General features: G+C 38.3%; 1 protein-coding gene across 2 annotated transcripts in view; it reads right to left on the reverse strand.

Annotated features, from left to right (window-relative positions):
- Positions 1 to 26,869, reverse strand: part of PCSK5 (proprotein convertase subtilisin/kexin type 5) — a 300,051-nt gene that overhangs the window by 135,334 nt on the left and 137,848 nt on the right. For both annotated transcript variants that reach the window (XM_084628879.1, XM_084628880.1), the window contains exons 8-9: positions 18,181 to 18,393; positions 4,576 to 4,676 (exon numbers count right to left, since the gene is read on the reverse strand). In XM_084628879.1, coding sequence (XP_084485005.1) covers positions 4,576 to 4,676; positions 18,181 to 18,393 — 314 coding nt within the window. The remainder of the gene's footprint in view (positions 1 to 4,575; positions 4,677 to 18,180; positions 18,394 to 26,869) is intronic.

Below are 26,869 nucleotides of genomic sequence, written 5' to 3' on the forward strand. Positions count from 1 at the left end.
AGGTATTTTGCAACGTTAGAGAAAAAACAGCAGATTAACTCTGTCTGATGTAATGTAGCTACAACTTCTCAAATTATGGATGGAAAAACATAGGCATTGGCTTGTTAATAGAGAAACATGCAGGTTTCACCTTGGACGTATACATATTATTTTTTCTCATGTTCAGGTACCGTCTCTCAAGCAAAGTAAAAGACATTCTCTTTATTTATGTTTTCCCTAAGAACATGACACAATGCCTAAAGGAAGGAATATGCTGTTTTAACAAACTCTCTCTCTTCACACCAATTCATGCAAATCCTAAATTCAAATCCTTCATCAGCCAAAAAGCTCTTCTGATCTGGCAGTAGAATGCTCTTAAGCAACTTTAACATTTTATATTTAGAGCTAAGATGCCACCAATGCTGAATTAGTAGAATATAACAATTTACCCTCTAGCAGCAGGTTTACAGCTAGGAAAATTTGGCATTGCATAATGAACATAAAAGAATGGAAAACAATTAAGTACCCAATTACAGAGCTGGAGCAGGATACTAACTCCACTGGGCACTGATCATGTAAAAGAAAGCAACTGAAAAACAGGACATGAAAGCCCAAATACTACTGGGTCTTTATAGGCCTGAGCCCTACATGCAGAAATCCCTCATGGAGACTGGCTTTGTGTGTGTGTGTGTATGTTAACTATTTCTTTGGTGTTTCAATGCAACAGACTCGTATTTACATTTCTAAGTTATGCTCAGATATTTTACGAAATGAGCATTTGAAGAAGCTAAATTAGGTTTCTTTGGTCACATGATGTGGATATGCCATTTGATACAAAAACACTGGAAGAAGTTGTAATTCACAAGAAAGTTTTGTAAATATCACAGACTATAATGCAGTATTGAATTTATCAGCTCCCAAAAAAATCCCGCGCCACCAGCTGAAAAGATCAGCAGAGAATTCCCCTTGTGGAGGGGAACTCTCCACTGGAGTAATGCTGGTCAGAGTGCCAGAGCTGAGTCCTGTACCAGGTGCCCCACCCATTTGTGCTATGGCGGGGCCCCTAAGGCAGGGAGATGGCAGGCTGGGACAGGCCAGGAGCAGGGCGAGGTGGATCACAGAGCTCCAATACTTCAAATCTCCACTGGTTTAACGTCTCTTAGGATCCTTACACGAGTGGTATAAGTTAGAGCAGCCTCTTGGGTGCTCTAAATAATGTCAAGGTCAGGCTGATGCTAAATCAGGGAGCAGTATGCTTCCCCTGCAGTGACCATAGCTTGGCTGCTGTAGAGAATTGCGCACCTAGGATCTAAACATTTCCAGAGTTTCAATACACATAGTAAGAACATAAGACTGGCCATACTGGGTCAGACCAAAGGTCCATCAAGCCCAGTATCCTGTCCTCTGACAGTGGCCAATGGCGGGTGCCCCAAAGGGAATGAACAGACAGGTTATCAGCAAGTGATCCATGCCCTGTCACCCAATCCCAGCTTCTGGCAAACAGAGGCTAGGGATACCATTTCTGCCCATCCTGGCTAATAGGTCCATCAATGGCTATCTTCCATGAATCTATCTAGCTCCCTTTTGAACCCTGTTATAGTATTGGCCTTCACAACACCCTCTGGCAAGAAGTTCCAGAAGTTGACAGTGCATTGCATGAAAAAATACTTTTTTGTGTTTGTTTTAAACCTGCTACCTATTAATTTCATTTGGTGGTTCCTTGTTCTTGTATTATGAGAAGGAGTAAATAACACTTCCTTATTTACTTTCTCTATACCACTCATGATTTTATAGACCTCTATCATATGGCCCCTTAGTCTCCTCTTTTCCAAGCTATGGTAGATCCACAATTTTCCTACTAGGCAGTGCCTTATAATCGAACAAAACAACACAGTCTTTCAAACATATACAAAAAGTGCTCTGATTACTGGGCAGCTCACGGTGTGAAGAACATAATTAACCTTGAAAACTCCTTTCCCACTAATCTTTTTGAAAAATCTAAAAAATATGATGGTGGTTAGCACAGGCATTAATATGAAATTTAAGGCTAAATCTGCAACCCCCAACCTCCATTTGCTGGTGCCAATAAAATCTTTGCATCACATGACACCATCATGCATTCTCTGTATGCCACATATTTTACAAAATAAAAGTATTTTAGAAATGGTTAGGAGAGTTTTAAATATTGTTATTAGTAATGTTTTTCATATCATATCACCTATAAAGATAGATGCTTTAGTGTCATCTAACCCAAGAGGAATCAGAGGCAGATGAAAATTATAACAAATACCTCTTAATACTGTAACATTCGGAAACACCTTACAAATATTTAAAATAGCTGATCCATACAAAATAATGTCAAGATATTAAAGCTGAATATATTATGATCTTCTTGAGCTATTAAAAAAGCCTTATCCCTCTAAAAGGGGGCATTCTGGGATTTTAATGGTGTAAAGTTCCTATTTCTAGCTCTCATAAAAAAAGGATTAGATAATAAATATATGACTGTTGCAGGACTGAATGTCTTGGGTCACACGCCAGGCTAATTTTGGGAGAGAAATTTTAATTTTTGGGGAAAACAGGAAACATTTCTCTTGCCAGCTGTTTGTTTGGTTTCTTTTAATGCCAGTAGCGTGAAGCCTATCTGAGGTTCAGTTATACATAGTTCCACTGGAGAAATATTAGTGGGCAGACTGCAGGTGAGGTTGTAAAAATATATGTTAAGTATATTGTATTAAGTAGCTCTGCATTTTATCATATTAATAGCAATAAAAATTATTTTATATCTATACAGATACAGACACACTTAGCCCATATCCATTTCTGGAAAGGAAGTAAAGAATTCTTTATTTACCAAAACTGCCAGGGAATTTAGGAATGCAAAATATAACTATCTCACCTAGAATTTGGCCAATATTCAACGATTACCATGGGATATTTAAAGACCAAGATTAGTCAGTTTCTTGGTTTTTTCATCTTATCTACGTACAGCAGCAGCACATTCTCCCATCACCACACCTGTGACGTTAATACAATATTTTGCTTCTATCTGCAGTGTCAGCCACAGTGGTACCTATTTATTTGGAAGAAGAGTATCACCTACTGAATTACCAGCTCCATCCAGTACCTTGGCTATCAGATTGGTACGGCTGCAGGTATTATGTGTCTGCTACAATACTTTGAAAATTCCAGTTATAACAATGATGTGTTTGAAAACATACATAAAATACCATGAAAAAAGATAAAATTAGAATTACAGGCAACAGCAATTCATTAAAAAGTAATTCTGAAAACCTCCAGCATACATATGTGCATACAAATGTAATTTTATCTGTGTATGTGGGGTGTTTAAAAACAAATGTAAGTATTGTAGAACTGAGATTAAAAAGTGATTGAAAGAATGGTTTTTGAAATAACGGTATTACATTAACTTTTCAAAGCCTTTTTCGTCATTAACTATTGTATTGAGAAAACCCAATTATAATGACACAAGTGCTGCTCTGCTTAAGATTGTATCAGCTTTTCAATTACAATATCTTGTTTTCATGGCTATGTAACTCAGAAGTACAAATGTGTTCTGGATTAAATTTTAGGTCAGGGATTCTACACTAAAAGCTACATTTTTACAAAATGGCAACCCAAAACCTGTTTGCTATTACAAATTACATACTATGAAAGTATAATACAATTTGAAATTATTATGATGCACACATTTTTTACTTCCCCCCCACCCCACCATGTTGAATAGTGTCATCTGAACCTCATAGGATCAATCTCTTATAATTTAAAAACATCTGATTTTAAACAGGATTTTGCAGATCATTAGTCTATGTACATTGTGCATACCAGACCAGTGCACTCTGACATAATACATAATAATGAAAAAGTTTTGAAATATGAATTTACACGATAAACTCTCAGTGACTTTTTCTGGTCAAAAATGTCCGTTAAAAATATATTCTAGTTACAATGTACAAAATTCTGCCGTTGAGGAAAACTCTTGTAAAAGCTAATGGAAATTTTGCTCTAGTAAGGATTAAATGATTTGGTCCACTGTCAGATAATCTACATTTTAAAAATCAGTACGTAGCTATATACATGATAGAAATCTTGGATTTATTGTTTCATCACACATAATACTGGTGAGTATTTTTATTTTTTGTACCATGCTAACATCTGCTCATGCTGGCACACTGTCCTCAGTTCCATCAGCCCTATGAACCGAGCTAGTGAAAGGGACTTGGGTCTATGCACAATGTCACAAACAATAGCCTAAATACTAGACTCAAGCTTGAGCAGCACTGTGAAGGTTCCCCAAGCCATTCAATGGGAGCTGCATGTGTTCAACACCATTAAAAAGTATATCACAGCTTTAGGCACCCAATTTAGAACATTTTTTCCCTTTTCTCTCTCTGTTTCAGTTTTCCCACGTGTAAAATTGAGTGGTGTGTGTGTGTAAGATAATATTTCCTTCACTCACTGGTATATTGTGAATTTTCACTAGTTAATGTTTCTAAAGCACTTTGAGATCACTGGATGAAAGATGTCACGTTAATAAAATATATGCATTTATTTATGCATTATTATTAATCTTACTTTGCTTCCAGTGCCAATGCAATGATGCCTGCAGCCATAGGTGCAGAGGCTGAGGTTCCAGTATGACTGTCTGTACAACGCTGCCTCAGGTCGGTGGTGATCTGGAAGAAATTGAATGTGTGAAATTTAGAACACAACTGCAGAAATCAGAACAGGTTTCTATTGCCTACGTGAGTCAAATGCAGGTGAACAGAATTTTCCTCTTTAATAGGGATGAATACATTGATTTTAAACTTTTCTATTCTACTCACAGGTTGAAGGTATTGGTGAACTTGGAGAAAAGTTCACTCTATTCTATAGTACTGAACAGGTATGTTAGTCTCAGTTTTTCATGGGAGATTTGGAAATCTTTCCTAAAGATTTGGAAATTAGAAAAATACACATTCCAAAAGTAGGTTAAAATTCCACCCTCATATTACTTTGCATTTATATAGCACTTTCTATCCAAGAACCACACAATGCTTTACAAACATTAACATAATTAAATCTCTCAGCATTCTTGTGATGCAGGTAAGTATCATTATCCCAGTTTTACAGGTGAGGAAACTGAGGTGTGGAGGGGTTAACCATTTTTCCTCATGTCACATAGGGAATGTATGGCAGAGCTAGGAACCGAATACACACCTGCCGACTCCAACTGCTGTGTTCTAACCACAGCACCAGGCTTTCTCCTTGAAGCAACAATTCATCTGAAAATAACCCCTGGTTGCACTCAACACCCCACACTGGAACCTATCAAACAACTTAAATGTATGGAGAGGCCACCCTGAAAGAAATCTTTCCTGAACTTCCTCATCTGGCCTTCAAGCAACCTCCCAACCTCACCAAGCTCATCATCAAAAGCAAGCTCCCCACAGACCAGGACACACCAATTCAAAGCAGCACCAGACCCTGCCACAACAGATGCAAAACTTGCAGACATATCTCCAGTGCTACAATGATCAACATCCCCTATACACCTTTCACAACACATGCCTATCACAACATGTGATGTACCTCATCCAGTGCACTAAATGCCCCAACAACAACTACATGGATGAAACCAGACAATCACTACACTCTCCAGTGAACTCACCCAGAAACATGATAAAACACAAAAATACCATATCACCCATGTGTGAACACTTTTCACAAAGCAATGACTCCGTATCTGACCCATCAGTCCTCATCCTGCACAGCAGTTTCAAAAGATGAGCCTGGGAGCTTAAATTCATAGCTTTGCTAGATCTTAAAAATCATGGTCTGAATAAAAACACTGGTTTTAGGGGTTATTACAACAATCACTGACCCCTCTTTTTGTCCTATGACTACAGGAGTGTTAATGGGCCACTTCACCTCGAATGATCCCTTAGAATATATGGTAAACGATCTGTTCAAAACCACCTTGTATTTAGCTGTGACACTCAGAGTACCTTTCCCAGACCTTGGGAAGAGCTCTGTATTGCTCGAAAACGTCTCTCTCTCTCTAACCAACAGAAGCTGGTCCAATAAAAGATATTACCCAACCTGTCTGAAAATCCTGGCAGGCTCAAAGAAACTGCCTCAGTCATGTTGAAGAAGTTTTTATCTGTCAGATTAACCAACTTCATAAGTTGTTTACAGTCTTATATTGTAATATATTGCTTACAGAAAACTCATTTTAAAATATGGCCTAAGTAGATAAAGCTCCAAAAGCCATAATGAGCACTTCCAGCTAAATAGACCAAACAGAATCTTGCATTTAACAATAGAACACAAGTATCTCAGAAAGAAGTGTGATTCTAGGAAGATAAATGTATTTCTACAAAGTTTTAAATCACACGTAAAGATGTTTCAACCTAGTTATCCCAGTTCAGGGGATTAGCACAGCGCTACAAACATGTTTCTAGATCACTAATTCAAATCTAGCTTGTGTCATTAGAAACAGAAAGTCTTTATTTTCTACAATTCTTCAAAAGGACATGTACAATGAGTGGGTGGTGTCAGAGTAGCTCCTTGTGAACAAGGGCCTATGTCACAAAAAACACTAGATAGGTTAAAAACTGGACTGGCTACGGAGAGAAAAATACTTTCATAACTTTTTAGGTGGCTCTTTAGGTTAAGTCATTAATGGGGCAGCGTGTGGGTAGTGGGGAGAAGCTTGCAGTTTTGCTGCAGGTAGTGCACCTCTTCCCTGACTATACAAAGCTCTTGGTCTCCCAGGCTCTCCACTCAGGAGCTTTCACTAGCATTATATTTTACATCTAAGACCACGAGAAAAGACTGGGAGAAAAACAAAGCATGGAAATAAACACAAATAAGGCTTACAAAAGAATAGAAAGATACCTGGATAACTTTAACCTGGTAGCCAGCTGAATTATGCATTGCCAAAAAGTCACATATCACATGAGCAGATGAGAAAGCATTTATTAGAAGTGGATGGTAGTCTGGTATCATTAATATGTGTGTGTGTGTGTGTGTGTGTGTGTGTGTGTGTGTGTGTGTGTGTGTATATACTTTTGTTCAGAAGAGCAGAAATTAACACAGAATCAATGAGGTGACATGGCGTAGGCATCAGGTGAACTCACTCAGAGATAATGTTGAAAGATGGGGAAAAAATTGACTAAGGCGTTTAGAAAATCATATTTCTAAACTACTTGATCTGCCAAAGGCCAGTCTACCTCTCTTCTTCAAAATCTCAAAAGTCTTGAAAGAACCATTTTGGTCTATTTCTGAATTCTTGATAAATCATTTTATTCTGTCCATGACCTGTAAAAATCTTTAAATAAAATTTTCAGACTCTCATTTAACAATTGTACACCAATTTAGCGAATGGATATTTAGAGTATCAATGAAGCACTAAGTGGGTGTACTAGTTTATATTGTAAAAGGGGTGCCGAAAACCACCCTGTATTTCCCACACCCTGGTGTAAGTTGATTTTATACTGTAACTAATCTCTAATACAATGACATACTTTCCATTATATGCTTCAAAAGGGATTAGGCGAAGGGAAACTTAAAGGGCCAAATTTACAGCAGCCAGAAGCCCTGTGTCAACTTGTGTGAATGCAAAGCAGGTAGAGTATTTGCAGGTGAAATCTAAATGGCCAAGGAGCACACAACTACGTACACAAATTAAGTTCTGTGGGCTTTCTCAGGCACCTCTTTCTGAAAATTCGGCCCCCAAAGAGTGGAAAAAATAAAGCAGGATGAATAGCACATGCTCATTCTCTCTCCCACAGTGGACAGCAGAACTACTGCACCCTGCGAAAGGGTAGTGCAGTCACTGAACTCTCTCTGCACTCCAAGAAGCACTGGGTTTGCTTGCAGCACAACGATACCTTCAGGAGCTCATGCAGGGGAAAGTCTCTTCCTCATCTCCCCTGACAATGGTTTTGCCTTAAAAGACACCATTTAGCCCTCTACCTTGAAAGCCTATTGCCAGATGTTATCTACATATTTATCTATCGGGAGAAAGAGTGGTGAGTGTTTTTGAGGCTACATCTACACTACAAGCTAGGAGTGTGACTCCCAGTTTGCGCAGACATGCTCATGCTCATTGATCTAGCAAGCTAAAAACAGTAGTGTAGCTGTGGTGGAACGGCAGTACGGCACCGGGCTAGCTACCCTGAGTACAAACCCATCTGAATCATATAGGTACATTCTTGGAGCTGCAAGCACATGCCGCCCACTGTCACTGCCCATGTTACCATGGTAGAAAGCTACCATAAGTACATCTATGCGAGCTGGGAATCACAGCCCTAGCTCATAGTGTAGATGTAGCCTTAGTTTTATGTGTGCAGTACCCCTGAATAGCAAGTGTAATAAAGCCATTACACTCTTCTGCTGCATTGTTTGTCCCATGTCCTAGCAGACATTGTACAATCCCTTATCTCTCTCTTTCACTCAGCAAATATTGCAGCAGAAAATGTGTAACGAAAGCTCCCTAAGTGGAAATCCTATCTGAGCCATTTCAAAGGGTAACAGCTGAGATGTTTAGATGTAAATTACAGGAGACATCTAAGGCATGTTTTTCAGTATTAAGGGTGCACTGCCAGAGAAGCCTTGTGTCTATCTTTAGAAACAAAGAGACAGGACCACCAACAAGCAGTCAAGCTTCAAGAAGAAAAATTATGTTCGAGATTCCAAGACCACACGAGGGCAACATCGTTAATCATAATACAAGGAGATGAGGCCTGCCAGGGATATGAAGTTGACATTAGTGTATGAAAGCTGTCATTCTATTCAATAGTGTGAGTGGACTTGGGCACCAACTTTGGACCTTTTACCTAAAGTACAATGCATTCACAGGTTTAAATATTATCTGGGTTTTAGTTATCATTGTAACAACTGCTGATCTAAGGAAACAGTGACAAGCCTAAATTCAGGCTATGTAATATTTTATAATGCACTGTGTTACAATCATCCCATCTTTCCGCTAACAACAGAAGAAAACAACTGGATTTGACCGAAAGCAATTACATACCGGCTGGTAAAGATATAGTTTAATTAACAGGAAATTAACAACTTAGAACACCATGACAAAGGTCCGTTTTAAGGTATCATTATCATCACAGTATATTTTCTCCTTTACTATATATTAGAGTTAGCTTGTTTTCAGACTACGTGCAGTTTTATAAAAGAAAGACCCAGATACCTACTGTAATGGTTTGGTACAAGTGACTTGCTCTGAAGATTTAAAGAAGTGTCATTTCTGTACAGTTATTATTCAGGTTGTGTTATCAATCTTCCCTTAGTTACAGCTGTAGGGAAAGTTAGTTATTCAGGTCAAAAATAGGATTTTCCTTTGCAGAGAACATTATCACTTCTCCCAACCTAAGCCTCTTATTTCCAGACATTTCATAATTCATGTCTTGAGCCTTTAGCTGTGGTTGAAACACTTTTTACCTGTTGATGTAATTCCTACGGGTATGTCACCTTGAACCGACTTGTCTTCTAAAATGAGAAGTGTTTAACGAAAATCTGTAGTTGCCAATTCTCCCCCTAACATGGTGTCATGTGATCCCGAACCACTTTCCATTGAAGGTGCCATGTTGTATTATATCTGCTCTACAACAGCAGTTGAACAGGGGGAGTTTTTTTAATAACTGACAAGAGATGCTATTGATGAGCATGGAATTAATTTTTAAAAGGAGCAATGGTGTATACCATAGATTGTAAATTTCATAAGTGAGTGGGGGATTTTCATGCATAACTCACCAGTATGGTTAACAGAAAATAGTTGAGTAAATCCACAGTACACTGATTGTTATGATTTATTTGTGTAGTGCCTTTGCTAAGATAAAGGCCATACTAACATATAGAGCTAGATTGTGCCCTTAAATACAGCCTATTCTAAGAGGTGGTGCAGAGACGCAGGGCTCTAGGGGCAATACATAGAAGCATTTCTGCTGGGGTGGGGGGAAGGTAGGGAGTGGGGTACAATGCCTTCTGGAGCTCTTCAGTAACACTGAGGTTAGAAGGGGAGGAATTTGCTACAGTTAAGTGTCCTAGGCATATTTCATGTCACTTCTACGGAGATTCTTAGAGTCTCACACTCAGCACGTGCTTCAAATGATAATTGTTTTAAAGGAGTACATTTTTCAACTGGCCTGTGCTTGGCTTCCACTTACGTGTGTCCCAGACTGTGGCTTTATATACCTGTGCCTGCACTTTGCAGCTGCTCTTGCAAACATCTGATAACAATTCTAGCACTGAACTATTTAAAAGGAATACGTACATACTCTTTGCATCTGGAAAAGGCAGGTGTACTTTGTGCATGGACAGTGGGAGTCAAGAGTTGAAAATCCAGTCCAAAATATGCAACAGAGATTTTTGACAGGTGCAGTACAATATAGTAACAACTAATATGTATTCTTGGCCTCATCCTTAATGCAGTCTTAGTGCAGGACATTAATGTCAGTGGGAGTTTTGACAGTGTAAGAACTGCTGTCTAAACTGTACAAGCCAGATTCTTGTGTCACTTACTTTAATGTAAATATAAATTCCATATCTTCATCACAGTAAACGAGATCAGAGACTTGCCTATGTTACTAAAGCAACTATGATTATACCAGATTGAAAAAGAACAATTCCAGCACATGGCATGTTTGTGAGGATGACAAAACCATGTCAATGGGAAAAAATGTGTGGTTAACTACAAAGAATATTTTCTTACGACAAGATGAAACCAGGAGATATCTGTAACCAGCTTTTACATACCCCCTCTCTCCACTCACCATACTACTGAGTGCCTTTTTAGAATACCCGGTACCACTAGCATTTTTGCTTTTATGGGGACTGTTTACTTGTCCAACTCAGAAGGGGCCACTAATACAAATTGGATAGGAATACAGCATAATCAGCACAAACCAATATGCTGATTTGACTGAGATTGTACAAATACAAAGCAGAATTAAGCAGGGACAGGAGTTTGAACAATCTGACACTATAAAGCATATGAGACAGAAGAACAATGTGCTGTCACTTAGCTATATTTCTGTATTACTATATTGTTCAAAACTCATAATATACTAGGGGGCTCGACTCTATCCTCAGTTACAATGAAATAAATGAAGAGTATCGGCATTTAAATCGGCTATCCTAAGGTAAATCCTGTGTGAGATCAGAATCAGGCACTAGGATATTTATGGTGGATTTTTACGGTGGATTGTATTTTATAACATATTTTCTCCTTTCTTAAAAGCAAGAATCTCATACACACAGTACAGCAAGCTGAACTATCACATCCAATTAGACTGACCTATAGGAAAGTCACTAATCTTAAGAAAGCTGCTGCTGCTATTCCACATGAGGAAGCCATCAAGCCCTTTCTATCTAATTTCCTTTTGTGGGTGGGTGTGAAGTATAGTCCTCAGGACAGGATTAAATTTAATTTATCTAAATATTTTAATCTTTATTTTTCCGATGATTATTTGCTATTTATATTTATACAACACCAACAATGCCCTTGTCAGTTTGTGGAAAAGAATGAAGATGAGGTCTCTGTCTCAAAGGACTGATCATCTAAGCAGGCAACATAAAAACTAAGGATGGAAGATGTGAGGCAGCAAAAAGCCGTATAATTTCATAATGAAATTGAATTTGCATCATCTTAGTGCCAGGATTTTTTGGCTTTGTATAGGAGTTCGCTATATTTTCTGGTGATGATTTTCACTTGTGTGTATTAGTCAAAACATCTCTGCTGGGGACATTAGGGTTAATAGGTCTTTTGGAAAAGGTGTGTTATAGTGAGCAAGTTAGAGGAGAGGCGATATTAATATTATCCTTATCCTTAACCCTATATTGATGGCTTACTACAGATGTGAGAGAGAGAGAAAGATGGGAGAGAGGTTCATCATTCTGCGTGTGTGCTCAGAGGACACTGATTGATAGGTTACAGCTGTTACTTGTAACTCTTAAATTCTTTCAGTTAAAGGGTTGGTTCTGCAAATTCACCTCATCTCTCTTTAGAGCTGACCTTAGAGTAATATAAGAACTAACACAAATGTTGTCCAAAGGAAGGTGACTGGTTTGTATACAATACTGGGGGAGAAGGCTATTTCCTGCACTCAGTGAACAATGTTTTTCTTTGTTATTGGAAGTATTGCTTGAGGTGTCAGCTACCAGCAGTAAAACATCCTGAGGAGAGGTTTTGGACCTCAGGAGTCAACTGGTAATACAGTGCAACACAGAAGAAGAGGAAAGGGTCTTTGGTGGAATATTTAGGGCCTGATTCTCGACTGTGTGAAATCAGTGGAGTTACACCGGTATAAACCTGATATAACTCAGTGGAGAATCAGACCCCTACAGTGCGGCCATTAAGCGAACAGATGATGGTTTGAATAAGAGTAGTCAGGATCTGAACGGGGCCATGATAAGCAGAGAATCGAGGGAGTACAGTAATCTCCTATGGCAGCTGGCACGGGACATGCCTTAACTGATTAACATGTATGCAGCTGGATCAGCCCATGTTGATTGGATCACTGGAGATACCTGCTGCTGGACCCAATTCTCAGAACTAATGAGCACTCACAGAACTCATTGACTTCAACTAAAAGGTGCATTTCTTCATCTCCACTGAAAAGCAGGCTCTGGATGTCTCAAATTGGCATTCTAAGTTAAGAAAAATGGAACTTTTGAAAATGTAGGCCTTAATATCTTTGCCACATAAGCCTTTATATAAAATGGGTGTCAGATTCCCCTAATTCACCAGGATAACGTACGGCTAAAATTACGTTTGCAAAACACTTTGGGATCTTTGGAAGTAGGACAATATATGAGTGCAAAGTATTATCATTATTAGAAATATAATAACGCAATAAATTTTAAAAGCTATATAGGATTAAATATCTTTAGACTAAACAACATTTTCTTTAACCTTATTCTCATGATTCAACTTAAAAGTAAATTTACAATAATGGAAATGTGATAATACCAAAAATGTGTGGAGGTAATTTTGGGTCAAAAGTGAGGAACATCTCAGAAGTAAGCAATATAAATAATATGTCCTGATGTAATGAGATTGTAGAAGTGTAAACACAGGGAGTAAGACTTACCTAAAAGAATGGAAGAAATGATTGAGAAAACGATGATTGAAGAAGAATGGGAGGATTGCACAAGATGTAACAACAAGTCAGGCTGGAGAAAGAATTTAAACAGAAAAACATGAATGATATTGGGAACAGTTTAAGAATGTTTTACTAGATGACCCTAAAGTCACAATTCCACAATCAAGAAAGAAGGTTACGCTGGTTAAAAAACCAGCCTGACTAAGAGGGGAAATGAAAGCATTACATATATAATATAAAACAAATGTATAAAAGGGAAGTTGATAGCAACGAATATAAATTAGAAGTTAGAAATTTGACAAGGGAAGTAAAAGGACACAAGTGGAAATCTATAGTCAGGCTATAGATTCTATAGCAAGGAGAAGAAGAAGGAGTACTTTAAGTGTATCAGGAACAAAAGCAACCCTAAAAATGGTGTTGATCCATTACTAGATGGAAATGGCAGAATTTCAAATAATACCACAGAAAAGGCAGAAGCATCCAATAAATATCTCCGTATTTGGGAAAAAGACAGAAGATGCATTCATGTCATTTGATGACAAAATACTTTCCATTCCAACAGTAACTAAAGAGGATGTTCTGCAGCAGCTACTTAAATTAGACATCTTTAAATCACCATGCATGGATAACTTGCATCAAAGTGTTTTACAAGAGCTGGACAAGGAGCTTGCTGGACTATTAAGAGGGCTGTTAAAGTTGATTTTCAATAATCTTCAAACACACTGAGAAAGTTCCAGAGGACTAGAAGAAAGCTAATGTTGTATCAATATTTTAAAAGGATAAACTGGATGACTTTATTAAATAGATTAAAACTTCCTAACTGATATCTCAAAATGTAATAGTAAATGGGGAATCATCACTAAGCGGGTATGTTTCTAATGGGGTCCCACAAGGATCAAATTTTGGACCTATACTATTAAATAGTTATCAATGATCTGGAAGAAAACATAAAATCATTACTTGATAAAGTTTGCAGATGACACAAAAATCGGGGAAGTGGAAATAATGAAGAGGACAGGACACTGACACAGAGTGATCTGTATTGCTTGGTAAACTGGGTGCAAGCAAACAATCTATGTTTTTATAGGCCAAAGGTAAGGCCATGCCTCTAGCAACAAATAACTTAGGCCACACTTACAGGATGGGGAACATTATCATGCAAAATAATGATTCTGAAAAAGGCTTGACATTCATGTTGGATAATCAGATGAATATGAGCTTGAATGAGCTGTGGCTAAAAAGGCTAATGAGATTCTTGGATATATATGTGTTGCCAGCAGACCACATGCCAGCTCATGCCAGAGTCCCAGGCCAATTCACTTGTGTATTAGTTTAGATCAAAGTAATTGTTAAATGTATACAATTGTATTTGGTGTTTAAACTTCATGAAAACTAATGGGATGTTAGTTGCATTGTTTTCACTTATCTGTATACTGTTATAATGTAGTAGCAAATATTTACATTGTGTGTACCCCTTTAACTAAATAATCCATCAAACAAGAAGAGACCTTGTGGAATGCAAATGAAGAACTCTAACAGAAAAATTCTAATTTCAAAGCAAATAGTCATTGTACATGATGATTGGAGGTCAAAGACTCTAACTGCATCCCTCACTTTCTGTCATCAAAGGAAAAACCTTCATGGGCAGTGACCCTGTCAGCTCAGTTTTCTGTGAGAAGAAGCTATAAGAATGGATTTAATGAAAGATCCTTCATCTCTGGACTGTTTGGATTCTAACAAGGCAGAATGACTGAACGAGAAGATGGAGATCCAGAGTTATTCTGGGTAGCCCTGAGAGACTTTTGGGAAATTGGCAGATTACTACCTTTCTGCTACCATTTGGAATTATAGATGGCAACTCAACTGTACATATATTTTACCTTTTTTAACCTCTCAATAACTCTCATTTCCTTTTCTTAGCTAATAAATCTTTAGTGGGTTTACTATAGAATTGGATGCCAGCATTATCTTTGGTTTAAGATCTGCAGTACCATTTGATCTGGGGTAAGTCTGGTCTCCTGGGACTGGGAGCAGCCTAAATGTGACGTGATCTTTGGTGTAAGTGACCGTTTATCACTAAGTCTGGTTTGTCTGTGTGGCAGGACAGATTGGAGCAGCTAAGGGACTATCGGTGACGCCATGGTAGGACTGGTATAGTGATCCAGGAGCTCACAGTTGGTACTGGCTTGGTGACACACCAGCCTGGGGTGTCTTCCCCGTTTTCTGACAGTCTGCCCTGGGGTAGGCACTCACAGTTGTGAGCCACCCCAGAGAGCATGACAATATAAATAGGAGAATATCAAGTGGGAACAGGGAGGTTATATTAATCTATATATCTGGTACCATGTGTCGTGACTGCTCTTGGAATACTGCGTCCAGTTCTGATGTCCACACGTCAAGTAGGATGTTGAAAAATGGGAGAGGGTTCAGAGAGGAGCTCATTCTATTTAGCTTATCAAAGAGAGTTAAGGTGTGACTTGATCATAGTCCGTAAGTACCTACACAAAGAACAGAAATTTGATAAGAGAGAGCTCTTCAATCTGGCAGACAAAAGTATAACAAGATCCAACAGCTGGAAGTTGAAGCTAGACAAATCCAGATTAGAAATAAGACTCCATTTTTTTTAACAGGGAGGGTAATTTTTAACATCTTGGACTGGAAGCAGGAATTATTTCAGGGAAGTCCTGTTGTATGAGTCATGCAAGAGCACTGACTAGATGATCACAATGATTCCTTCTGCACTTAAAATTCATGAATCTATTAGTTTTATTGAACTTTGGAAAAAAAAGTTAGCAAAGGTCTTTGAAAGGACCATATGGGAAATTTGATCACAGGAGTGTATATTGCTAGAAAATTGAATGACTTCTTTGCTTTATTATCTATTGGGGAGAACAAGGAGAGTTGCCAAAAACAGAGATAAAGTTTTTGTGGTGAGAAGCCAAGTGTCAGGATTCCTTCCCCACTCTGAACTCTAGGGTACAGATGTGAGGACCCGCATGAAAGACCCCCTAAGCTTATTCTTACCAGCTTAGGTTAAAAACTTCCCCAAGGTACAAACTTTGCCTTGTCCTTGAACAGTATGCTGCCACCACCAAGCGTTTTAAACAAAGAACAGGGAAAGAGACCACTTGGACATGTCTTCCCCTCAGAATATCCCCCTAAGCCCTACACCCCCTTTCCTGAGGAAGGCTTGATAATAATCCTCACCAATTTGTAGAGATGAACACAGACCCAAACCCTTGGATCTTAAGAACAATGAAAAATCAATCAGGTTCTTAAAGGAAGAATTTTAATTAAAGAATCACCTCTGTAAAATCAGGATGGAAAATACTTTATAGAATATTCAGATTCAAAACACAGAGGATCCCCCTCTGGGAAAACCTTAAAGTTACAGAAAACAGGAATAAACCTCCCTCTTAACACAGGGAAAATGCACATAAAACAAAAGATAAACTAATCCACCTTGCCTGGCTTACCTATACTGGTTGCAATATTGGAGACTTGGATTAGGATGGGTTGGAGAAGATGGATTTCTGTCTGGCCTCTCTCAGCCCCAAGAGAGAACAAAAAACATAAACAAAGAGCACAAACAAAAGCCCCCACCCCGCCCGCGCAAGATTTGAAAGTATCTTGTTCCCTTATTGGTCCTTTGGGTCAGGTGCCAGCCACGTTAGCTGAGCTTCTTAACCCTTTACAGGTAACAGGATGTTGCCTCTGGCCAGGAGGGATTTTATAGCAGTGTATACAGAAAGGTGGTTACCCTTCCCTTTATATTTATGACACCAAGAAAGAACAGAAAAATTACTGGAACGAAGAGTTACCTCAGAACAAGTTTTTTTTTTTGTTTTTTTTTAAATTAGATCATCTGAAAATAGGGAAGATTCCAGGAAGGGATGGCCGGCATCCCAGAATCTTGAAAGACACAGCAGACGGTATTTAAATAAAAAAAAAAAAAAAAAAAGCTAGAGCAGGAATTTTTAACTCCTCATTAGCAATAAGAAAAGAACTGGAAATAAGGTATCATGAAACCCATGCTTAAGGAGGGAGCAAGGAAAGATTCTAGAAAGTATAAGTTATATTCAGTATTAGAAAAGCACCTTGTGATTTTTTATTATGAAGAGCACAGTTAACAGGTGTAGACTAGTCAACGATAAGTCAGAAGGAAGTCTGTGCTTAATGAATCTGATAATATCTTTGAGGGAGTGACAATAAGGGTTTAAGAAGAGTTAGGGGCAAAACAGAAGTTGACAGTCTATCTGGACTTCAGGAAGCCTCTCCAATTAAAAAATAAAGACCAGTAATGATGGCAACAATAGTGAAATCTCCAGTGGAATAAAAAAACAGCCCCGGTCAAAAATTAATTGAAAACAGCCATAGTCTGGGAAGGAATGAGATGGCAAAGAGCACAGGACAGATAAGCACTGAACCTAATTTTACTTACTGTTTCTCAGTTACCAGGAATAGGCAGCAATATGAATGATGACTAAGGGAGAATGAATACAAAAAACGAAGGAAGCTGAGTCCCAGTAAATCTGAAATAAATGGGGATGTGGGTTGGAAAATGGCTTCTGTAACTGCACGTTTTAAAATGAAAAATAATGTGGACTGAATAAAAAATACCAAAAGGAGATTTGCTCTGAGGTCTGGTGATATGCTACAAAGTGTTGGTCAGGAAAATAATCTTTATGGATGACAGCAGAGAGACTCTGCTCAGAGTTTGGAAGCAGTTAGGAAAGCAGAAAGAACGTAGGACACATAGTGGAAGTGAAAGGAGAAATCAGTCTCTGTCACAAGGGTTAGTAAGACCATACCTGATGTATTGTGTAGAATTATGGATGTCAGAATACAAGGAGGTTGAAGGAGCTACACACAGTGGCAGAAATTTACATTCAAATTCTTGGTCTAAAACTTGTATACAAATATATACCATATTGACCAAGGGTGACATTTTTTCAAACAAGCCCACGTGTAGACACAAAGACCTAATAGTCATTTTGCTCTCCCCTAAAAATCATTATAGAAAATACAAAACCACATACAATTAAAATAGCATTACAAAAACAAACAAACCACATACTATTTTCTTGTCGTACGATTCCCCACTGCTGTAAGTCGTAGCTAGGGTGGATGCACATTCTTCCAGATACCAAGGTTTTTTTCCGCTTTCAGCTGTGCTGCTTATGGAAATAGTGTAGATGCTATTGGTGTAGCCATCGCAGGAGCAATGGTCCTTACTCCTTCCACCATTTCCAGACGCCCAAACAAAAATGGAACCTAACTTATTTCGTCCCTGTTTACAAACAATAGGAAAGATTTGATTAATGTTTTTTTCTTAGTAAGCATGTGGGCCCTTACCCCAAATCCTTCCCCCTTCTCCCCTCCCCCCCCAAAAAAAGACAAAAGAGCTCATTGTGGAAGATTGTGAAGAAAAACCAGAGTTTACCCGAGGTAAGAGCTAACCCTCCCAAATTCAAAACATGAGTAAGATGAATAAACACAACCTTAAAAACAAAAATTAAATTCAGATTCTATTTGTAGGTCTGGATCTATTCTGTCCAGCCTTACAAAGAGAAATGCAGAAGAGCCACAGCACGCATTAAATGTAACATACTGGATTTAAATAGTAAACAAACAAAAAAAGAGCATGTTGTAGCTACAAACATTTGTTTATAAGGGTTCTCCTGAATGTCTCATTCTGGAATTACCAAGTGACGCCATGTACTCTTTGAGTAATATCAAGTACCATGAACCACACTGGAGCAGTTGCACAAATATTATAAATTGTAAATGTAAAACACTTTGTTAAAACAAAAATGGACAGGCAAAGATTGCTTTGTTAATATATTAGCATTAAACACCTACAGCCCCGATTCAGTAGTCTAATTGAAGTTAGGCACATGCTTAAGTAAATTGCTGAATGAGGACCTAAAACAGATATACATATTAAAAAAATTTAATAAGTGAGTCTAAATAAATATAGTGGGAGTGAAAATGAATCCATAATTATTTTGGTGTTGATGTTGATGTAAAGGGTGAAGATGATCAACATGCTGCATGCCTGTTGTCTAGCAGGGAACTGTGGTTTTCCATATTCCAGGCACTTCATGCAGATAAACAGGTTAACATATGAGGTTCCCATAATTTACATAATCTAAATACATCCGTTGACTATTAGCAAACACTATGATATGAATTAGGATAGAGATTTTAATCAAAAGAGTAAACACGTCTTTAATTAGTTCTGCAAAATGACATCATTTTATTATTTATTAATTCTTTTGAGGGCAAAGGAAAAAGCCCATCGGTTACAATTAAGTTAATAGTCTAATTTATATCTTACAGTATTTGCTTGCAGCACATCATGCAATATATGGTTTGTATAAGTGGTAGGTTCATTCCTATGTATGATGAACTAATGTTATGCCCCATGCTACTTTGCTTTCTGTGATCATGAATAAATTACTAGTACATATGTTTTGTTTTGTTTTTTTTATAAATAGAGTGGATTTGTGCACTGCAATTGACATAAAGACAGCTGCTGGATATCTACCAGGACAATCTTAAACAATTAGCAATTCAAAGATTCATCTAATCCAGATGCACAGGGGGTTTTCATTAGTGCATTTTTTGCTGAGTGTAATAGAGCCTAAATCAATGTAAGAAAAAAAATCCCACAGTTCATGATTCTGGTAGATATATGTGCTTGAATTCACAAACATTGATGAGTTTCACTTTGTGAGTTTAATAAAAGTTCACTACCTGTAGAGATTCTTCTCCTCAGCACAATAACTTAAATATCAAATTCTCCTTGCTAGTGTTTACATAAGGTTATGCCTTTAAAATGCAATTTTTCATTAAAAAACATTTCAAACAGGAAAAAATATCCCAGGGCGCCAAGTTAAATGTACTATGAAATCCACATGCTCCTGACAAGACCAGTCCAGCCAGCCAGGAAGTATAACTATTTCAGTTTTTTTTTCTTTCTTTGGCTGATCTTAGCTGCTCCAGTGATAAAAAAAGTACATTACAATATTCTTATTTAAAAGGCTGGAGCAGTTCTAGACTTTTTGCAGGGCTTCAATTCAAGCAACTAATACCACAGCATCTGATTTTGACATTATTTTCATACACACACACAAATGGTAGTACTAGCAACATCATGCTGGGCAAACTTTGTGGTTGTTCTTATCAAGTACACCCATGCCCAAGCAGATCACTCATATAACAGTGCTGCTCCTGCACAGGGAAAGTTCAGTTCATTGTGTTCCCTGCTCCATCATCTCTCAGTCTTTATATCTGGATTAGAGCAGTAGACTCTGGTTCTGTTCCTCTCTTCCAGGTCTCATCCCTCCCTGTGTGAACCCAAGAAAGAGCAACATCACCTTGCTGTTTTGTGTTCTGCTTTTTCACAACCCTTTTACCTTTTAGGGCATGACCCAAAGCTGAGAGAAGTCAATGGCAGTCTTTCCAATGACTTCCATGGGCTTTAGATCAGACCTATGAACTATTGCTTGTCTTCTTCATTCTGTTCATCCATCCTCTGGTCACCTCTCTCCCTAACTTTGTTCTTGCTCCCTCTCCCCTTTCCTGAAATATTGACTGAGGGAAAAGTAGTTTTTGCTTGAGAATACCTGCAAGTTTGAGGCAGGTTGATGACATGGAAAGCATCCATCTACTGCCTCAACTCATTCCATCATGCCCATGGATTTGAGATTCAGGAGCTTCTTTAGGATTGGGAGGGGACTAGAAGATCATGCCAAAGAGCGGCTGTTCTTTCCTTTTTACTATGCTCCTGGCTGATTTCTGCTGATTACATTAGCCTCTTACAGCTGGTACCCTCTTTCTTCCAGGGCTGAGCTACCTCACTCTCCTCCTCTAAATCCCTCCTCAGTCTTCACTTTTGACTAGTTTCTCACTGCCAGTTTTCACTCCAGAGTGATGTCTACACTCCTGTCTGGCTCTACAATATTCTTATCAAACGAACAAAAAGCAAAAGAAAAGAACTCCTCTCTCCACACACACACACACAATTGCATATATCAGAACAAGCAGTGTATGCAATACAAAATTGGGTTTTCAACAAAAACTGATGGCTTTTGCAAAAATTTTCATCTTTCATTAAACCCTCCCTCCCCAAACCCCTCAAAACAAAAGTTTCTGCATTTTGGTCAAAAAATGAAATATATCAATTTGCATATATCGCTGCAGTGCCACAGGAGAGTTATTGTTCAAATGCCTCACATCCCCATTCTTCCCTACAGGTCACACTCCCCAGCTGGACTTCATCTCCCATGTAGCACCCCAGGGACTACCATGATACACTACCTCCACTTACTAAGAGGTGAGGCCATGGTATGTCTTGGGAGATGTTGTCCAATAAGGGAGCCCATGCTATAGAGGAGAATGAGAATGTGAAGCACCCAAACTACAACTCCCATCAGGCACCACAATAGCATTTTGGAATCTAACTGTTTCCATTTTCTGTTTTTCTTCAGAAAGTCAAACATGACTTTGTTTCCATTTTTGTAGAAATTATTCACAGGAAAAAAATATTTTTTTCTGGTCAGCTCAAATGGCTGCATTTGGCTAATTTGGGCACTGATCCCATAATCCCTATGGCATGTGATTCAACCTATTACTACAATTACTGCAGTGGAATTTCTCAGAGGACCAAAGATTACTCTTGTGAGGAAGTGTTGCAGGAACAGACCTCAAATTATTAGTTCCTCTGTCCAGGGAAAGGTGCCTTATTTCTGTAAAGCACCAGTACATTGATAGTGCTATAATAAATAAATAATACTATTAATGTGAAATGAGATTTTTGCAGGTAGAAATAGATATGTGAGCAAATTTTGCTCCTGCACAAAATAGAGGGCTGCTGAAAATGAGGCCCTGATTGTTAGAAATGCTGCAGTGCAATATTTAAAAATAATAAACACCAACTTAAGTTTTATTAATTCAAATAAGTCTTTGAAGAACAGGAATAATAACTATTTACATCCCAGTTGACCTTTCTGTTGTGAATTTTTTGGTAAACATTTATTACGTGTATAAAAATATACTTCTTCAAAATCAGTCGCCTTTAAAAAATAAAGGTTCATAATTAATCTTGTTTCCATAAAAAATACATACCAGGTGCATAGACTAATGGGGGGTGGGAAATCCTCCCTCTAATCCACATGAAGCAAAGAATTCCAGTTCCTCTAACATACTGCAATATGGTACATTTAATAACTCAGCATTTCACAGAAAACAATGGAATTTAGCCTTCAGTCTAGACAATATGCTAAGATCTTGTTCCTAAAAGCTATTTGGCAAAGCAAATGACAGTCTTTAAAAAAAAACAAAACCCAAAACCCAAATTTAACCTGCCCAAAATAACATGTCAAGTAAGTATGCTCTGGTTTTCATTTACTGTCTATTGTTTGATTACTATTTGGTTGTCTCCTTTCCCCTCTGCCCTCACACCCCACTTCAATTCATTGGACCCACTTGTGCGCAGGAAATTATACACTTGCTAGTAACTCTAGATACCAAAGAACCTACTTAAAGCAACAGCATTAGATGTCCTACTGTAAGTGAACCCAGTTTAAAATTGGTCTCTCTTCAAAATATGAAGTTAAATAAGAGACATTTGGGCTGTGTTACAAAGTTAAGATAAACACACATATAACATACTGTAGCTTTTACGATTTGGCTAAATCTCCAGCTGTCATGTTCCAGATGCCCAAGGGTGTCAGGACAAAAAGTGTATTCCGGGACTGGCAAGAGGTTTTGCATCTTTTATTACTTGAAAGCAAAAGTTGTATTTACAAACCATATAGACACATGTTTTTAGACAGAAGCAAAACACTAGTCAGTGATGTGAATTACAGTAGAGGAATGGCATGGGCTTGAATGTGAGTGCAGCAGAACATTCAGAGTGCTCATGCCAACGATGTCAGATAAAAATGCATCAACCATCCCCTCTGGGTACAGAGCTATGTCTTCTCATGTCTTGCCTTTGCAATAATATTACTGACTCTTTTCCAAATACTGTAAAGCATTCCACAACCCAACTTGTGGTTGTCAGTGTACTTTTTGAGACATTCTCCTACTGTTTTTATCTTTGTCACTAGCCTTCATAAAATGTCTGAATATTTAAAAAAAAAAAAAAAACCCACACACAACCAAAACCCCTCGGCCTGCAATTCTGACAAGAAACAAAAGCGCTTCACTGACATTTAGTGTATCATCAGTCTAGGTACATGAAGAATTTTACTAAGATATTTTCCTGAGTATAGCTGATGTGCGCAGACTGTGCATGAGAACTGCTCTAACTGATACCAGCTGCAAAAGGCCACAAAGGCTGAAAAATAGGGGTGGCACAGGATGCCCACTTTCTTCTGGCATTTCCCTCTTTTCCTTGTACTGCTAGCAGCTGGGAGGGCAAATGGCGTAAAGGGCTTTTCTGCAGCTCAGCACCACAGGAGCATCACTCTTACACTAGTGTGATCCTTTCTGGGCCACTTAATCCAGTTTTAGGGCCAGATTCTGCCAGGAATCAGAGCCAATACAAACATTCTTGTAAAGACACATGGAAAACTTCCTCAACAATATTAAAGGAGCCTCCATTGCTCCAAATTTATACATGGTTATAGCTTTATTAGTTGATACCTTACTGACAGTGGTACACATCAGTGTAGAGTGATGATCTACATACTGTGGTCCATGTACCACTAGTGGGCCACAGGGCATTTCCAAGTTGTCTCTGAAACAACTTCCACTGACCATATGAAGCATGAACAGGTGAGGCAGGAGTTAGTCCCACCATTCTAGAAAGTTAAAATAATGTATTCATTCACTATTCTACAAACCTTACTCTTGCTTGTGCATCCTTGTGTTCTTCTGCCTAAGAGATAAACAGGAACTGAAGTCTGTTAATGATTCTCTTTCTTTACTGGGTGGGGTTTTTTTTTGGTGTCATTTCCAGACTGATCAAATTTGCTGAGGGAGAGGAAACTCAATGTGAAGGAGTAGGAAACACACAGGAAGACAGAACCAGTGACCTGGAGAGATTAGAGCAGTGGGAGCTACAGGCAATGAGAGGCAATTTGGTCCTAATAAATTTGAAATCCTACACCAGGTAGAGGAAATAAGTCATGCTGATAGAAAATAGAGAGCAAGGAAAGAGAATCATAGCTATACTCATGATTTCAAAGTTTATTTTCCTCTTGTCTCCTTAATTTAGTTCTGAATTGCACCAATTTCTTATCTTAAAAGAGAACAGAAATCTAAACAAGAAAAGAAAAAAGTACAAACGTATTTCACCCTTTCATAGGATTTTACACCTTCTTAATACTTACAGTGTCTTTAATAAGTTATGGTGGAAATATTCTACGTACAGGTAATATATAACGTAGTGAAGAACTAAAAGAGATTATGCATTAACACAGTAATGATGGTGATAGAATATGTGAAGAATATTTCAACATGCATCTGGTATATTTTTTATTTGCCTCTTTACTAGAACAACAGGTTCAATAGCTTCAAGCTATTCCCCACAGAGCTATAATTAGTGCTTAAAGTGCAACCAAAAAAAAATAAAAGGGGTTGGCTGAAACCTGAAATCTGAACCTGTGGAATGCTGGAATGAATTTCTACTTTTCCTAAACAAAACAAAATAAAGCCAGTTACAGGGCTGCCGCATGCATCATAGATTCTGCCTATCTGTTCATGTTATCTATTCATTATGATTCATTATTACCATGAAAAAATACTGCATTATTGTCCGACAAAAATAAACAAACCAAAAATTCCAGGTTTTCCAAAATATTGTTAAACCAAGAGTAGATTTAGGATGAGACACTTTCTGGTTAATAATAGGTAAAGTTCTCTCATTACACAAAGCCCAAGTAAAGAGGCACTGTGCGAGAGCTATGCAGGGTTTGGGTGAGGGATGGAATTCACCTCCCTAACCTACAGCGAGGATTCAATCAGCTCTTCCTGTCCTTTTGCAGTTACCTGTTGAAACCCCCTAGACAGGGATTTGTGGCCAACAGATCCATGTAAGTATAGACCTAGTGGTGATACCTAAACTCCTATTCCCACCAGGTATTCACAAGTAGTGGAGAGCACAGCTCCATGGCACACATTAGGGTGCAGATTCTGCAGCTGCCAACCGGCTCAGCAGTGACGCTGTTCAGCGGGGACTTCTGTAGCCCCAGTGCCATAAGAGAATGAAAAATAAATCCACATTTCTAAGAAAAGTACACAAGGTAGGTACAGAGATTTTCACAGGGATTGCGGGAAGGAATCCTCTTCCCAGACACAAGCAACAGAGATGCTGCTCCATGGCTGCCTTTATAGACTTAGGGCTTCAGTAGCCCCTGTGTATGGACTGTCCCCACCACATGGGTGTGGTTGGGGAGAAAGGATGTGATCTGTCTTAGTGTCAGATCTATTGGCTTCACCTTCCTTAGCCTAACCTCACTCTGTGGTGCAGCAAACCCTTGAGTACGAACTGGCTTCATGAAATCCTGCTCTCCGCACAGGCAGTAGAAAAGCACAGACTCTGCTGTGTCCAGGTCCCTACAGTTCTGCGGAGAAGGGGGATGAGAGACTTAATTAACCAGATTCTTTTATTGTTTAAATGCATCCTCACTGAAATGAGTACATTTAAAACATATGGAAAGGACCAATTTTTTTCCAAAGTGGCTTGTTAATTTTGGTTTCCCAATTTAAGACTTATCCTAAGTCAGAGACCGGATGTATTTTATGTTAATCTATTTCAAGTTGGGCACCCAAAATAAGAGGCCCCTTTTGAAAAGCTGGCCCTTAGGCCATATCACTCCTCTGGCTTGTTAGAACAGTTTCCACAAATGTGTGAGGGATGGGATGAGGTAATTAATATAGTCTGTTTCCAATACCCTTTGTGACACTGTATGGAAACTGTGGACATTTTGAGGTATGTTTTCCTGTAACTTTCTTTCCAAGTTTTTCTGCCTTTTGGATGTGTATATCACATTGAATCTAATGTAGGAACATTTGTTACATTATTTTATTTTCTGTAAACTTTCTTTTTGCACTACATACTGATCATCTGTGGAAAAACTGCATATAACAAATAGTACTGCTATAAAGGAATCTTCTATTTATTTCCAAAAGAAAACAGAATGCATAGTATCACAGTACATCTAGGCATTATGAAAACTAAACTTTGCTACTTTACTGATTGGAAGACAGTATTTGTAATCTAGAGTGTTTTAGCAGAGCACTTGGAATTGCCAACTTCATGCAAAGCATAGACTGAAAAAAAAATTCTAGTTTCATGACATATATGGAGGTTGTCACCCAATCTGAGTTTGCTGGGCAGCATTAATTTGGAAAGGACTAGAGCACATCCAGCACAAGATATTCTTGCAAAACCATTCAGTGTCCTAATATGTGTGCTTTAACACAGCCACATACATTTAGAAATAAAGATTTGTTTCAAGAACTGCATCCTGGAAATCAGTGACACTGAAAGGGACTTAGGGGGTCATGGTTAATAACTAATTGAACATGATCTCCCATGCAATTCAGTGGCTGAGAGCAAACCTGATTCCTGAATGTGTAAACTGGGAAATAGCTAGCAGGAATAGGGAAGTGGTATTACCTTAGTATTCAGCATTAGTGAGACCATTACTGAAAAACTGTGTCCTCTTCTGGTGTCCAAACTTTAAAAAAAGGATATTGACAAATTGGAAAGGGTTCAGAAAAGAACTACAAAAATGTGTTGAGGTCTG

This window comes from Lepidochelys olivacea (genome assembly GCF_965140295.1).
Source record: "Lepidochelys olivacea isolate rLepOli2 genome assembly, chromosome: 5".
Taxonomy (NCBI): domain Eukaryota; kingdom Metazoa; phylum Chordata; order Testudines; family Cheloniidae; genus Lepidochelys; species Lepidochelys olivacea.